This window comes from Salmo trutta, chromosome 36 (genome assembly GCF_901001165.1).
Source record: "Salmo trutta chromosome 36, fSalTru1.1, whole genome shotgun sequence".
Classification (NCBI taxonomy): domain Eukaryota; kingdom Metazoa; phylum Chordata; class Actinopteri; order Salmoniformes; family Salmonidae; genus Salmo; species Salmo trutta.
In genome coordinates this window covers 40,429,746-40,442,501 of record NC_042992.1, presented here as the reverse complement: position 1 = coordinate 40,442,501, position 12,756 = coordinate 40,429,746, and the positions used below count along the sequence as shown (strand labels likewise).

Below are 12,756 nucleotides of genomic sequence, written 5' to 3'. Positions count from 1 at the left end.
ATGTAAATGTGACATTTATTTTCTTTGCTCAAATTTCTAAAAACCTGCTTTTACTTTGTCATTATGGTGTTTTGTTTGTAGATTGTGGAGGGAAAAAAACAATAGAATCCATTTTAGAATAAGGCTGTAATGTAACAAAATGTGGAAAAAGTCAAGGGGTCTGAAAGGAGTACTTTCCAAATGCTCTTCCAAAAAGAGAACAAATAAAACAGGACAGATTGGAGTAACTGTTTAAAAGTATGACAGGTTCGTAATCTATTCAAAAGGCACATTTTTGTAGTACTGTACAATTTTGGGCGAGGGGGGAGAAAAAGTTATTCCCCGGATATATTCAAATAATATAAATATTAGTATTTTTTTTAAGAAAAAAAAAAAGTTAATGTCAACGTTAAACAAATAATCCACTGAAGGAATGAAACACCTCTCCACTTGGTGATAGTCTGTTCTATGATTATTTTCACCATGGCATGATTTAACTTTTGGTCCGAAATCGTGTTGTGCCGCGTCATCACGATAAAGTTTTTGTCTTTGGAGATATGAAATATGCTAGTTTGTTATTGCCTAACGCTTTTAAAACAATTACCTGCACTCCAGATTGCCAAATCAGACAATAGATGACATTGACATACTAGTCTAGAACACATCCATCAGTCTATATCGTCATGACAAAGTATATATTTCATTCAAACTCAAAGTGCACCGTCAGATCAATGTCCTTTAACTACCATCACGCAAAGCGACCTTCACAGTGCAGGCAGGGTCATTGCGTTGCTATAGCACTGTTTTGAGCAAGACACAATCTCCACCAGGTTGAACATGGTGAGATTGTAAGTCCTAAAATTGATAGCGCAGTGTGTTTCAGGGATTTTACAGCTAACTAGCTACTTCACATGCTGATATTGACTTTGATATTATCATGTGTAGCTATGTTTTGTAGCTAGCCAGCAATCCTGTCCAGAGAGAGCTCCAACAGATTTCTACAACAATTTTCATATGTTGCTTCCTGCCTTATAACGACAAAATGCTAAATTTTACAAATGTAAATCATAGTAATTAGGCGTTTTGCGTGGATTATTCCTTTAACCATTGCTATAGCTATTAAGACAACTATGGTTAACTCAGAAACAGACATCATACTCTTCAGATGTAAATGACCAATACCATCAAAAACAATTATATACAATAGTGGAATTGTGAAAATATGTATTGACTTTCACTTCACCCCCCTGGCATGATGTATGTAATGCTCATGTAGCTCTGAGACGTCGCTAAATGTTACCCAACAATCAGCACACTCAAAGGCATCACACCCCCACTTTTTGCCCCTTGGAATCACAACTGTTGAGGCTCTAAAGAAAGCATCATGATCACCCTTAGACTTGTCTCGTATCTGGGGTGGTTCATTCTGAGGACCTTTATCCAGGGGACAGGGTGAGGGTGGTTCATGTGTCGGCATGTGTGTGGTGTCTGTTTGGGGCTTTGGTGTACATTGAGTAGGTTCATCAATAAGAACACATAAGAGGTATGAGGGCTGAGGTAAATCGGAGTTGCTTGCCTCACAATCATTGCTAGGGCTGATTTGCCCTTCATGTTCAAGGGACACAGTGTTACAGGGTGAGTCGTAGACTGAAGATAAGCTAATGTTTAGAGTCTCTTGAGGCTCTTCTTCTGTGTCTGAAATAATTACTGATGGCTGTGAGGATATTGTAGGGACGACATACAGACGATCAGGGTTAGGATACCTATACATGTTCTTTTTCTTTGACAGAGGAATTGGTATTGTCTGAGGGGATAGCAGCGTGACTCTCTGTCTTGGCTTGTTTGAAAGCTTGGAGGTAAGGGATGCAGAAACATAATTAGCTGAACCGCTGCTATATGCTTTCTTCCCCCCAATAAGATGGCAAACCTGATGGGCTTGGAGCAAGTCTGTGGTTGTAAATCTGGCATTACATTTTCCACAGCGATATGGAAATAGAAGTGGTTCCAATGGCCCTTCAGGGAGAGGGATAACAGGGCGGGCTTCGTGAGCCTTCAAGTGATTCTGTAAGGCTTGGTTACTAGGAAATGGGAGCATGCAAGGGAGACAGTAGTGCGAGCTAGCACCTCTGTGTAAAAGACGATGTTTCTCCAAGTTTCTGAAACCGGTGAACTCCTTTCCACACGTGTCACATTTCAGGCTTTCACGCGGCTGGTGATTTTCACACAGATGGGTATTTAAGTCTTCTTCAATGACATAGGTTTTGGGACATGATGGACAAGCATATGGTCTCTGTGCTGCATGTTCCTGCATGTGCTCCCTATAGGAGCCAAAGAAGCGAAACTCTAAATTGCACTGAGTGCATGAAAAGCGACAACGTTTTTCTCGGTGTAGTCCCTGATGCAACCAGAGCTTGTTCCACTGGTTAAAGGATTTTCCACATTGTCCACATGAATACCTGTCACAAGGGGCATGGGTCTGTAAACAAGAGCGAACACCTGCAGGCTGTTGAACCACACGTACGGAATTACAGCTCATTACAGAAGGGGAAGTTAGAGCAGGACTTGCACACATGGAGTTTGAGGGAGAAGGTTGGGGTCTCGGGTCTGGGGTCTGGCAAGCAGGTTTGGGGTTTTGTGGAAGCACATCTGAGGAATACTCCTCCATAGTTTCCGGAGGTGGCAGAGACTCAGGCTCCTTACATTGGGGATGCTGGTCATCCGTAGATAACATCTCCTGATTATCATTATACAGAGAACACATTTCAGGCTCAGGCGTCTGATTCTGCAGAGATTGGGGTTCATACCAGACCTGTGACAAGGACGAAATGCATGCCCTCTCCTCTCCACTTGATTTGCAACAAACTTTACAATGAACACATAATTCAGTGACCTGATCATACCGTTGTCCACAGACCTCACAAAGGTTTGGCTTGTTATTAGTGTGCGTTTGTAGATGAAGAATGTACTGACACCAGTGACGATTAAGTTGTTTGCAAATCTGACATTTAAAGTACATCGGGGTATTAATCTGCCCATCAGTCCTTTGCTCCACCAGGAACCCCTCAATGTCAACCTTGTTTCCATCTCCTTCATATCTAGCCTCAAAACACACTTTGGAGACTTGATGTGTGCGCAAGGATGAGAAGTTGCTAAAGGCCTGTCCACAGTGGATACAGAAGAAAGGCATCTCTCCTGAGTGCATATGAGAGTGGGTTTTGAGCTCTCTAAGCAGAACAAAGCCTTTTCCACACACAGAGCAAGCATACGGTTTAACAGGCCAGTGTGTTTTTTCATGTGCATTGAAACTTAAGAACTTGCTAAACATCTTGCCACAGACTTTGCAGGTGAAACGCCTCACTCCACTGTGTGTTTGCAGGTGCATCTTCAATGTGGCCTTACTGAAAAAATATTTGAAACAAGTGGAGCATCTAAGGGATTTCCTGCCATTAAGAGAGACTGGGGACTCTATGTAATCAGCGTAAGGTTGAATCTGAATTTCTCTGGCTCTTCTCGTTTTATTAATCAAACTGAACCTCTTGGTGCCCTTCATGTGAATCTTTAAATGATCAATCAAGTCATCTTTGTTTGGAGACTGAGTGACGCAACATGGGCATTGCATGAGTCCATGTTGTTTGTGGATGTTTGAGTGCGAGTTGAGTTTGGAGAGCTGAGCAAAGCTCTTGCCGCACTTCTGGCACCTGTAAGGCTTCTCACCTTTGTGAATGCGCTTGTGAATTGTGTATGCTGATATGTGACGAAATGAGCGACCACAGAAGTGGCATGACATTGGTTTCCTTGTCTTAACATTTTGTTGAAGTACACTTGAATGCTGTAATTTAGCACGAGCTGTTAGGAGTTGATGTCCACAGTTGATCTCCTCAACATTAACTACATTGTAATCGTTTGTTACTGCTTTCACTTCTTGTGCTCTACATTCTTCTTGTTCAACACTTTCCAATGTGTAATTTTCCATTAACGAATTACAGAGGCTAGAGTTGAGACCAGTGTTGTCAATGGAAGACTGAATCAAAACATCAAGCCTATCCCCGGAGTTCACTTTGGAGAGTGGTCGTTTGGATTTCACTTTTGTAGCCCATCCAGTTTTATTTCTCCTGCGTCTCTTCTTCATGCCAGTCACTTTATGAGGTAATTTTGTGAGATGGGGTGTTAATTGGGTAGATTCAATTTGCTGGCTTCCTTGTATCGCCCCTGCATCAACAGAGAACATTGTTTCTGAAGATATGGAGGTTTCAAATTCTTGCCCTGAAATCCTGGGGGAAATAGTCACAGTTTGTGAGGAGAAAATGTTGCTGGATACATCAACGATCTCCCATATGTCATCTTGCTCTTGTTTAAGAGCAATGTCTTCAATCTTCATTGCCTTGGATGCTTTAGTGTGCCTTAAGGTTGACGACGCTGGGTTCAAATTGTGCTTTTTCCCTCCCTTAGAAGTTCCCTTTGATTTACAACTCTGTGTCTTATTCAAAGAAAGTTCCCCGCTAGTGTTTGACTTCTGCTCTCCACATGACAGCCGTTTTGCCATTCTCAAAGTTCTTTTCTTGAATGGCCGACCTTGTTTATTTTTCAGTGCTGCTATGGTGGTCTGAAAATCTTGCCCCACCATCTCTTTTACAACTGATATGGCCACTGTCGGTTCTTCCGTAATTGTCTTGGATTTTTTCTTACCCTTGTTCTTCATTCTCTGATTCTCCAGTAAGGACGAGTCCACTAATACAGAGCTATCACTAAGATCATCTTTAGGATTTAGGACTTTTATATCTGCATTAACAAAATCAGTACTTCTGGTGTCAGCTTTTCGTTTTTTGTGTATTTCTGATATATTGCTGACACACAGGGATGTTTTTTCTGGAGACATATTAATGCATTGCTGTTCACTGGGAACGTTGGTGGTAGATGATATTTTTTGCAATCTCTTGGAAAAACGACCACCTTTTTTACATTTTGGAATCACAGTACTGATTGTGTCTACTGCTTCATCTATAGGGACTTGTACAATTAATTTGTCATCTGTTAATGCATTGCCATCCTTCACCTGAGATTGGCTGTGTTTACTTTGTGGATTCACATTGTCTATTTTGAGAATTTTGTCTTTCTTCCCTTTGCCGTCTTCTTTCCCCCTATTCTCTGGGCTTTTTTCTTCCTCAGTGAGTTCCTCTTTTACAAATGCTGATAAGAATTTGAGAGAAATGTTGTCATCTGTGATATTCTTATCAAGACATGTACCTTTTGGTCTCTGAGGTTTTATCGTCTTAGGAGTCCTCATTTTATGTGACCTTTTCTCTATACAGTCAGCACTCACTAATTCAGTAATCTGTCCTTGCACTGCAACTGAGGACACTGTTATTGATACAGGACTGGTAGGGTTATTGGTGAGATCTGATGCAACCGATAGAATTACTTGATCTTGCATCGACTCAGTTGTGATATGTGAATTAGATGTGTAGGGCCGTCTGGAATTTCTTCGACTGGATATCGGACGGCTTGATCCAGTCATTTTTTTTCTCACTTTAGAGATTTTATAAGTATCAAGAATATTCTGAACCTGGTCCACATGTGTGAAAGTGGTTGCCATTTCAGAATATCCATATTCCATTCCAAGAGAAAGTTTTGAACTTGGTGGGGTTGGAGTTATCTTCCTTTTCTTGCATGCCTTTGAAATATACTTTTTTTGTGTGGGTGTGACACATCCACTGTTAGATTCTGACTTGATCTCTGATGCCAGCGAAGAAACTTGGTTGGGATGTTTATCCGAGGTAAGAGTTGCTGCTTGTTCTGATATGGAAACATTGCTGTCCTCTTCTTTCAGATTCTTTTTTGACCCCATACGTCGTTTGAGCGCTGTTTCCATATGATTTTCCATCACTGATGTCACTGTTTCTTTTTTATGTTTAACTACATTCTTATTGGTTTTCCCATCACGCTTTCCTCCTTGCTTTGCATGGGTAAGGTGGGGAGGCATTTCAAGACATCCAACTTCTGCCCCAAGAGAAGGATTTGAAGTTAGCATAGCTGCCCTTTCAGCGTTTCCTGGGGGTGCTTTTAAAGGGAGTTCTCTTTTCCTGGATGTTTTTGACTTATTTGTTGTTGCCATTTCAGGTATGATATGTTCCATTCCTGATTTTGTCTTTGTCTCTGATGCTAGCAAAGAAACATGCTCTAATGCATTGTGGTCATGCTGTTTTAGCTGGCTGTCTGAGATAGTGGATTCTACTTGTTCTGGTTTGGAAACACTGCAGTCCTCTTTTTTTAGCTTCTTTCTTGGCCCTTTACGCTGATGTGGTTTGTGGGCTGCTGTTTCCAAATGGCCATCTGTCACTGATATTTCATGCTTTACTACATCATTATTGTTTTTTCCATCACTCTTTCCACCTTTCTCTGCTTGGTTAAGGTGGGGAGGCATTTCAAGATATCCATCTTCACCTCCAATAGAAGGATCTGAAGTTAGTACAGCTGCTTTCTTATCAGTTTTAGAGAGTTTCCCTTTAAAGCATGCTTTTGACTTATTTTTTGTTGCCGTTTTGGGTATGGCATGTTTCAAGCCTGATTTTGTCTTTCTTGATGACATAAAATAAGATTGAGGTAATTTACTATGGTTATGCTGTTCCAACAGGTTATCCAAGGCAGGAAAGGTTGTTGGTTCTAATGGAGCAACATTATCAGTCTCTTCTTTTAACTTTTTTTGTTGATCCTTAGGTTTGAGTGGTTTGTGGAGATCCTCAATCACTGCGTCTATAAATGCTTCCACATGTCTCATTTCATCCATTTGTGGGATTTCAGGACTTTTATGTTTCTCTCCAGAGTAGTTTATATCCACCTGTGCTTTCTCAACTTTCTGTGAAGGTCTTTTTCTTTCTTGACAAGTATTGGAATTCTTCTTAACTCTTTTGGATGGCGCATGCACTGTGTCAGATGAAGGACCTGAAGTTGGCATAGATGCTTTCTTAAGATTTTTCAATAGGCTTTTTGACGTATGTTTCTCTTTGATGCATATTTTCGACTTTTTGGGTAGGGCATTCTTGATTCTGCCCGATTCTGTCTTTAATTCTAATGTCAGCAAAGGCGATTGAGATAATGTACTATGGTTATGTTGTTCAAACAGGTTATCCGAGGAAGGAAAGGTTGAGTATGCTGATGCAGAAACATCACTGACCTCTTTTTTGTGTAGATCCTCGGTCACTGACTCTATCACTGCTTCCATTTGTCTTGTATGATCCACTTGTGGCACATCAGGAGTGATATGTTCCATTCCAAGTGAAGGATCCAGAGTTGATGCAGAAACATTGCTGGCTTCTTCTTTAATTTTTTTTCTTTGATCCACATGTTCCAGTGGTTTGTGAACATCTTTAATTACTGACTCTATCACTGCTTCAACTTGTCTCATTTGATCCACTTCTGGCACATCAGGACGCATATGTTCCACTACAAGGGATGGATCCAGAATTGGCACCTGTGCTTTCTCAACTTTCAGTAAAGGTTTGTTTCTTGCCTTACACGTCTTTGGAATATTCTTTGTAACCGTTCTAGGTGTCGGGTATACAGTGTCAGATTCTGTCTCAATCTTTGATGGCAGTAAAGGCGTTTCCTGAGATGCACTGTGATTTTGCACCTGCAACTGGCAATCTGAAACAGGAAGGGCAGTTTGATCAGATAATGGGACAAGTGCCTTTTCTGTACCTTTTTTATGTTGAACCCCACGTTTACGTGATTTCTGGGAGTGTGGCACAGTAGGTGTTGAAGTCTTGGAATATACCTCATCCCTATTAGTTTGGGTATGTATAACTCCCTGAGGAATTCCATTTGTACACAGCAATTCTGATACACCACGAGTTCTAGGCACCTGTTTGCATTTACTTTTGGATCCAATGTCTTTCTTTGTTTCTTTGTCATTCCCTGTAGAGACAATCTCAGCAAGGGCCTTGGAATCTAGTGCAAACATTGAGGGATGTGGGACTGCAGTGGTCATGTTTTTGTAAAATGGTGTGTTTTTCTTCAGGGGTTTTCCACATCTGTGACTTTCCTGTTGAGGGGAAATATCTGCACTACATAGAGGAATTACAGAGAACGGTGAGATAAGAGTTGTGTCCTCCAATTTGAGAATGGGTTCAATAAGATAGGATGGAACTGGTAACACTGGTTGGGTGGGCGTGTGTGTGAGGATTTGCATCTTCTGAACAGTTTTTGGGGTCGTTTTACATGTTCTGCTGGATTTTCTTGAGGTGCTTGAATTTGATGCCAAGGTTCTTGTATCTGTCTTCTTTACTTTTGACTTGAGGGGGTGATAGGCAGGGACCTCCTGCTGGAATTTTGGAACACACTCTTCAATCATGCCACAGTTCTCTGTATTATTAGATCCACCTTCCTGTGCTATCGCTAGCAGTTTAGCCATTTTAAACAATGTCTTTTTCTTGAATGGTCGACCAGCTTTCCGCTTCAATTTCAGCACATCCTCAATACTCTTCAGTCCTGAGAGATCTTGAGTTCTTGGAGTCATTTCCCCCTGGTTTCCTACAGCTGATGTGTTAGCAGTTACATTATATTTGATTTCCCTCCTTATGTCACTTGGTGCCCCCTGGTCTTTTTGAGTGATAGACAAGTCAAAGCATCTAGACATCACACCAGGACTTTTAACACTCCCTTCTGTAAAGTTTTTGGAGGGTTCTCTTTTTCGGTGTTCCTTCAAATTGTTCTCGACATCCAAGACACCAGTGTCTGACAAGTTTTTGGTCTCTGTTATTAAATACAAGTATTTGGGCTCCATTTTTATGTCAGATGATTGTAGTGGAGTTGCATCTTGAGAGAGTCCCAAATTACAATTTTCTTTAGGTGTAGCACTGCTACTCTGTGACTGAGTGGTCAAGAGGCTGCCCGGAGTCAATCTGTTTCTTTTGAACGCCTGAGTCCTTCTATTTCCTGCTTTGGACGTTATTGCTTTATTTTTTCCAGGTATCTTTTGTACTTTCAATGCATTCTCTGTGTTATCATGAAACGAGCAGACAGTTTCAGACGGCACCAATGTGTTTTGTGCCAGAGTTTGTACTATAGGACAATCTTTCCCCTCTGTGGCGGTGGTTAATTTCAGCGCCGGCACTTCTTCTTCTGCTTTTTGTGTGGTCTTTGAAGTTCTCTGTACTCTGGGGGGTTGGATAAATTCCATAGAAATGCTTGGTCCAGTTATTTGAGATTTAGAAATTATGTCATCTGAATGTGAAATAGTAAGGTGGTTTGAAGAATCAGATGTTGAATTGCATCCAAAGCTTGTGGCACTTGAGGTAGTTGGGGGAAATTCTAACATTTCATCCCTTTTCTTCTCATCTGTTTGTTTGCATGAGGGTGTTAGATTATCCTTATTGCGAGTCACCCTGGATATTTCTGTGGCATCTGAATCCCATTCTTGGGCAATTGCTGAAAGGTTAGCCATTTTCACTAGAGTTTTCTTATATGGCTGACCAGCTTTTCGCTTTTGTTGCTTTTCCATCACAGGCAAAAGTGAATTAAAGGATATTTTCTCTTTTCCTTTTTTGGTTTCCGCAAGTGGTAACATTTGATGGGATACGTCAGCATAGGCTTTCTCATCCACTAACGCTCTTGAATATTGTCCGGGGTCACTTAGAGAAGAGTCTGATAGAGAAGATTGCTGTAAATCAAGAGCTATAGGTGACTGTGTGAGAGTTCCATTTATATTTTTTGACAGATTGCTTGAAAAGGGGGAGAAAGAAACTATAGTACCGATCCCCACTTCAGCAGAATCTCTACCTCTCTTCTTTTTTACATCAAATCCAGAAGCCAAAATACAACTTTCCTGAACATTGGTTAGGCCCACAGGGCATAATCTTTCTAAGAAAGGGGAACACTTATCTTGGATGACTTCTGTTGCCCCTCGTTGAAGATCTTGAGCCATGATCTTTGAATGACTGTGGATGTCCGAAAAAGGACTAGAGTCATCTTCATTCTTCACCTTAAATGCTGCCATATTCTTCTTATATGTTTTGTCAGTCAGGATCTCTTCTCCCCCTTCTGCTCCCTTTTGACAAAAAATGAGAATTGAGTACAAATAAGTGATTATTATTGTGGTTGGAATAAGGTCTATAAAACATTTACATTTCTGCTTTGTAATGTTGTTTAAGGATGTCCTACCTTGTGTTCTGTGATTTTCTGACATGAACGGCTTGGTAAATTTCTAGTTTCATCTGTTGAGTAGTCTCCTGCTTCATCTATGCTGTCCCAACTCTTCTCCATGTTGTCAAAGGCTTTCAGGAGAACTTGGACAAGAAGTTCATCTGCAACCTTCATATAAGAAACAAACATAAAATACATTGTCTACTATGTTCCAAATAGAGAAATCTACAGCACAACACTTATATAAGTAGCACTTATATCAGTGCTATTGTATGCAAAAAAAATGTATGTTGGCAATTGCATCATTATGATTAAAATAGCCTTCTAGGATATATAATTTAGAAAAATATGAAATGTACTCACTGCAGATCATATCCAAACACCTTCAGTTATCTGGGAAAAGACAAGTGCTCCTTGGTTGGCTATGGCTACAATATAAAAATTAATACATTATATAACATTTGTAAACACACTAACGTTTGTTGTTGAATTTCTGATACATCATTTCATATATTGTAACATTAGTACAGTATAATGTAGTCCAAAGGCCGGCAGATGGCGATATTGAGTTGTTTCATCTTACCGTCCAAAGGGAATCTATGCAGCTGGCTATACACTCGTTTCCCGTGGACCTGTTCGTACATAAAACATTCTCCAATCAGGCTGCAAAGCGGTCAATTTCCTCCTTAACTCAATTTAATGGCGAGAAGGGGGGGATAAAAAAATCTGAGAAAATGTGTACTTTCTTTATGAAACACAATTTTCTACTACCATGCTACAGTGGCTAATACTAGTCCCGGATGCTAGCCATAATGCTAGTATCACATTCAGATAACCAGGTTGCAGCAGTCTGTTTTTTCACTACTGATGTGTATAGCAGGTTGCATAGATTCCCTTTGGACGGTAAGATGAAACGACTCAATATCGCCATCTGCCGGCCTTTTGGGCTAGGCTAAGTATAATGCAGCAGTGAGATTTACCATAAACCAAATCCACCCTGCACCATCCTAATTGGTACAGTCCATGAAACACATGCATGCTTGTGACCACAACAAATGGTCCATATAATTGTACACATTGATTTTGTGAGTACTGTTTTCAGATCAATATTGTGTAGCTAATTAATTTAGTCTGATGCATAGCTAGCCAACAGGGTTTGTTTATTCAACTAGCTAGGGTGGGGGTGAAAAAGACTAAACTGCCATCACACCAGATGGTTTATCATTTTAATTGATGTAGTTTAAATGTCAAGCAAAGCACGTGTCACTCGGCACATAATCATAACCTCTTGTCTAGCTACTAGTGTAACGTGTAGCCTACGAACTGTAGCTAACGCAGGGCTACCATCACCATACACCCCCCCGTTTCATATACATGCACGTACCATTAGCTAGAACGTGAACTCGTGAAGTCTCTGATCTGCAAAATTACGAAATCGAGATACATTTTGGAAACAACGTCAAAGACGCCCATTCTGAAAGTCATTCCATTCGATTTTTTTTCCCTCTGAGAACCATCTGAGAACCGGAAGTTGGTGTCTAACCATGCGCGAGATAAGCACCGAGTGGGTCCAATAAATGGAGTAAACGTTCCACCAAACTTTTTATACCTGACCGCCACGAAGATATGTTTCTATTAAATCTGGCTTTTATTCACCACATTCTGCTTTTCAAACAATTAAGCTTCACAATCCTAAAAAATAAAGCTGAAATAAATCCTATTTTGGGTTTTATTGAGATTAAAAAATAAATTACAAATTAAAAATATTGACATTTCACTTTATTACAGCAAATTTTCAAAATATTTTCTCTGGAACAAAACTCAAACTCACATTACCCTCAAATGAATGTAAGGTGGCTTCACAGACCTATTTCTAATTACAGAGATAGATGCACTATGTTTTACAATATGTATATTTTTATCTGTATAGTGCAACTGCATTGTCAAAAACATTACAAGATAAGAACATTGAATTAATCAAAACAGCATAGGATAAGAGCAGACCAAGTTGAAAACATGAAACTGTAAGAAACTTGTTACAGGAATGTGAAATCATACAAATTATAGATTTTGCTGTGTACCTCAATTACGATTTTTATATGACAGAAATTAAAGTTGCAATGCAGTATAAACTGATATTGTCATGCACACAATTCACTAAAAAAAATTAATAGCAGGCTAGAAGACATGTTTAACATACATGCAATCTTGAACAACATTTACATACAACTTCGCCCAGTCTGTGAAACCAAGCCTGCCACTTCAGGTGAAAGCCAAGTAATAAAAAACATGTAAAAATAGTTGATAGCTAACAGATAAAAGTCTTAAAAATAACTATGAGTAGTGATGTTTAGTGAATTACAAGGATGATACTAGCAAACAAAAAGCCCTCACAGTAGACAATAACTATACATCTTCTGGGAGATATCTTAGTGATGATTGGATTGGAAGTGTACAGTTACCGTCTTGCCTCCACAAGGTGAAGTATGCAATGAACCAAGTGAAAGAAAGTGCAACTATGTTTAATGGCACCTTATTCCCTTTATAGTGGTCACATGTGGCTCAGTTGGTAGAGGATGGTGGTAGAGCATGGTTTGCAACGCCAGGGTTGTGGGTTTCATTCCCATGGGGGACCAGTAC

The 12,756-nt window shown here is 40.1% G+C and overlaps 1 protein-coding gene across 3 annotated transcripts; it reads right to left on the bottom strand.

Moving 5' to 3' along the window:
* Window positions 1–218: 218 nt before the first annotated feature.
* Window positions 219–12,707, bottom strand: LOC115176096 (uncharacterized). 3 transcript variants are annotated; one of them, XM_029735906.1, is made up of 4 exons: window positions 11,501–12,707; window positions 10,480–10,544; window positions 10,135–10,284; window positions 219–10,021 (listed from the first exon to the last, which is right to left on the bottom strand). In XM_029735906.1, the coding sequence occupies exons 3-4, from the start codon at window positions 10,234–10,236 to the stop codon at window positions 1,214–1,216; spliced, it is 8,910 nt and encodes a 2,969-aa protein (XP_029591766.1). In that variant the 5' UTR covers window positions 10,237–10,284; window positions 10,480–10,544; window positions 11,501–12,707; the 3' UTR covers window positions 219–1,213. The 3 variants fall into 3 exon arrangements, with proteins under 3 accessions (XP_029591766.1, XP_029591765.1, XP_029591764.1); XM_029735905.1 differs by lacking the exon at window positions 10,480–10,544; XM_029735904.1 differs by lacking the exons at window positions 10,480–10,544; window positions 11,501–12,707 and having other exon boundaries at window positions 10,135–10,469.
* Between the last annotated feature and the right edge of the window lie 49 nt (window positions 12,708–12,756).

Coding starts and splice junctions, on each gene's coding strand:
- LOC115176096 (XM_029735904.1), bottom strand. CDS start 10,314: ATGTATTTTATGTTTGTTTCTTATATGAAGGTTGCAGATGAACTTCTT. Junction 10,022..10,134: donor AGAAAATCACAGAACACAAG/GTAGGACATCCT, acceptor TTTTGTCAAAAG/GGAGCAGAAGGGGGAGAAGA.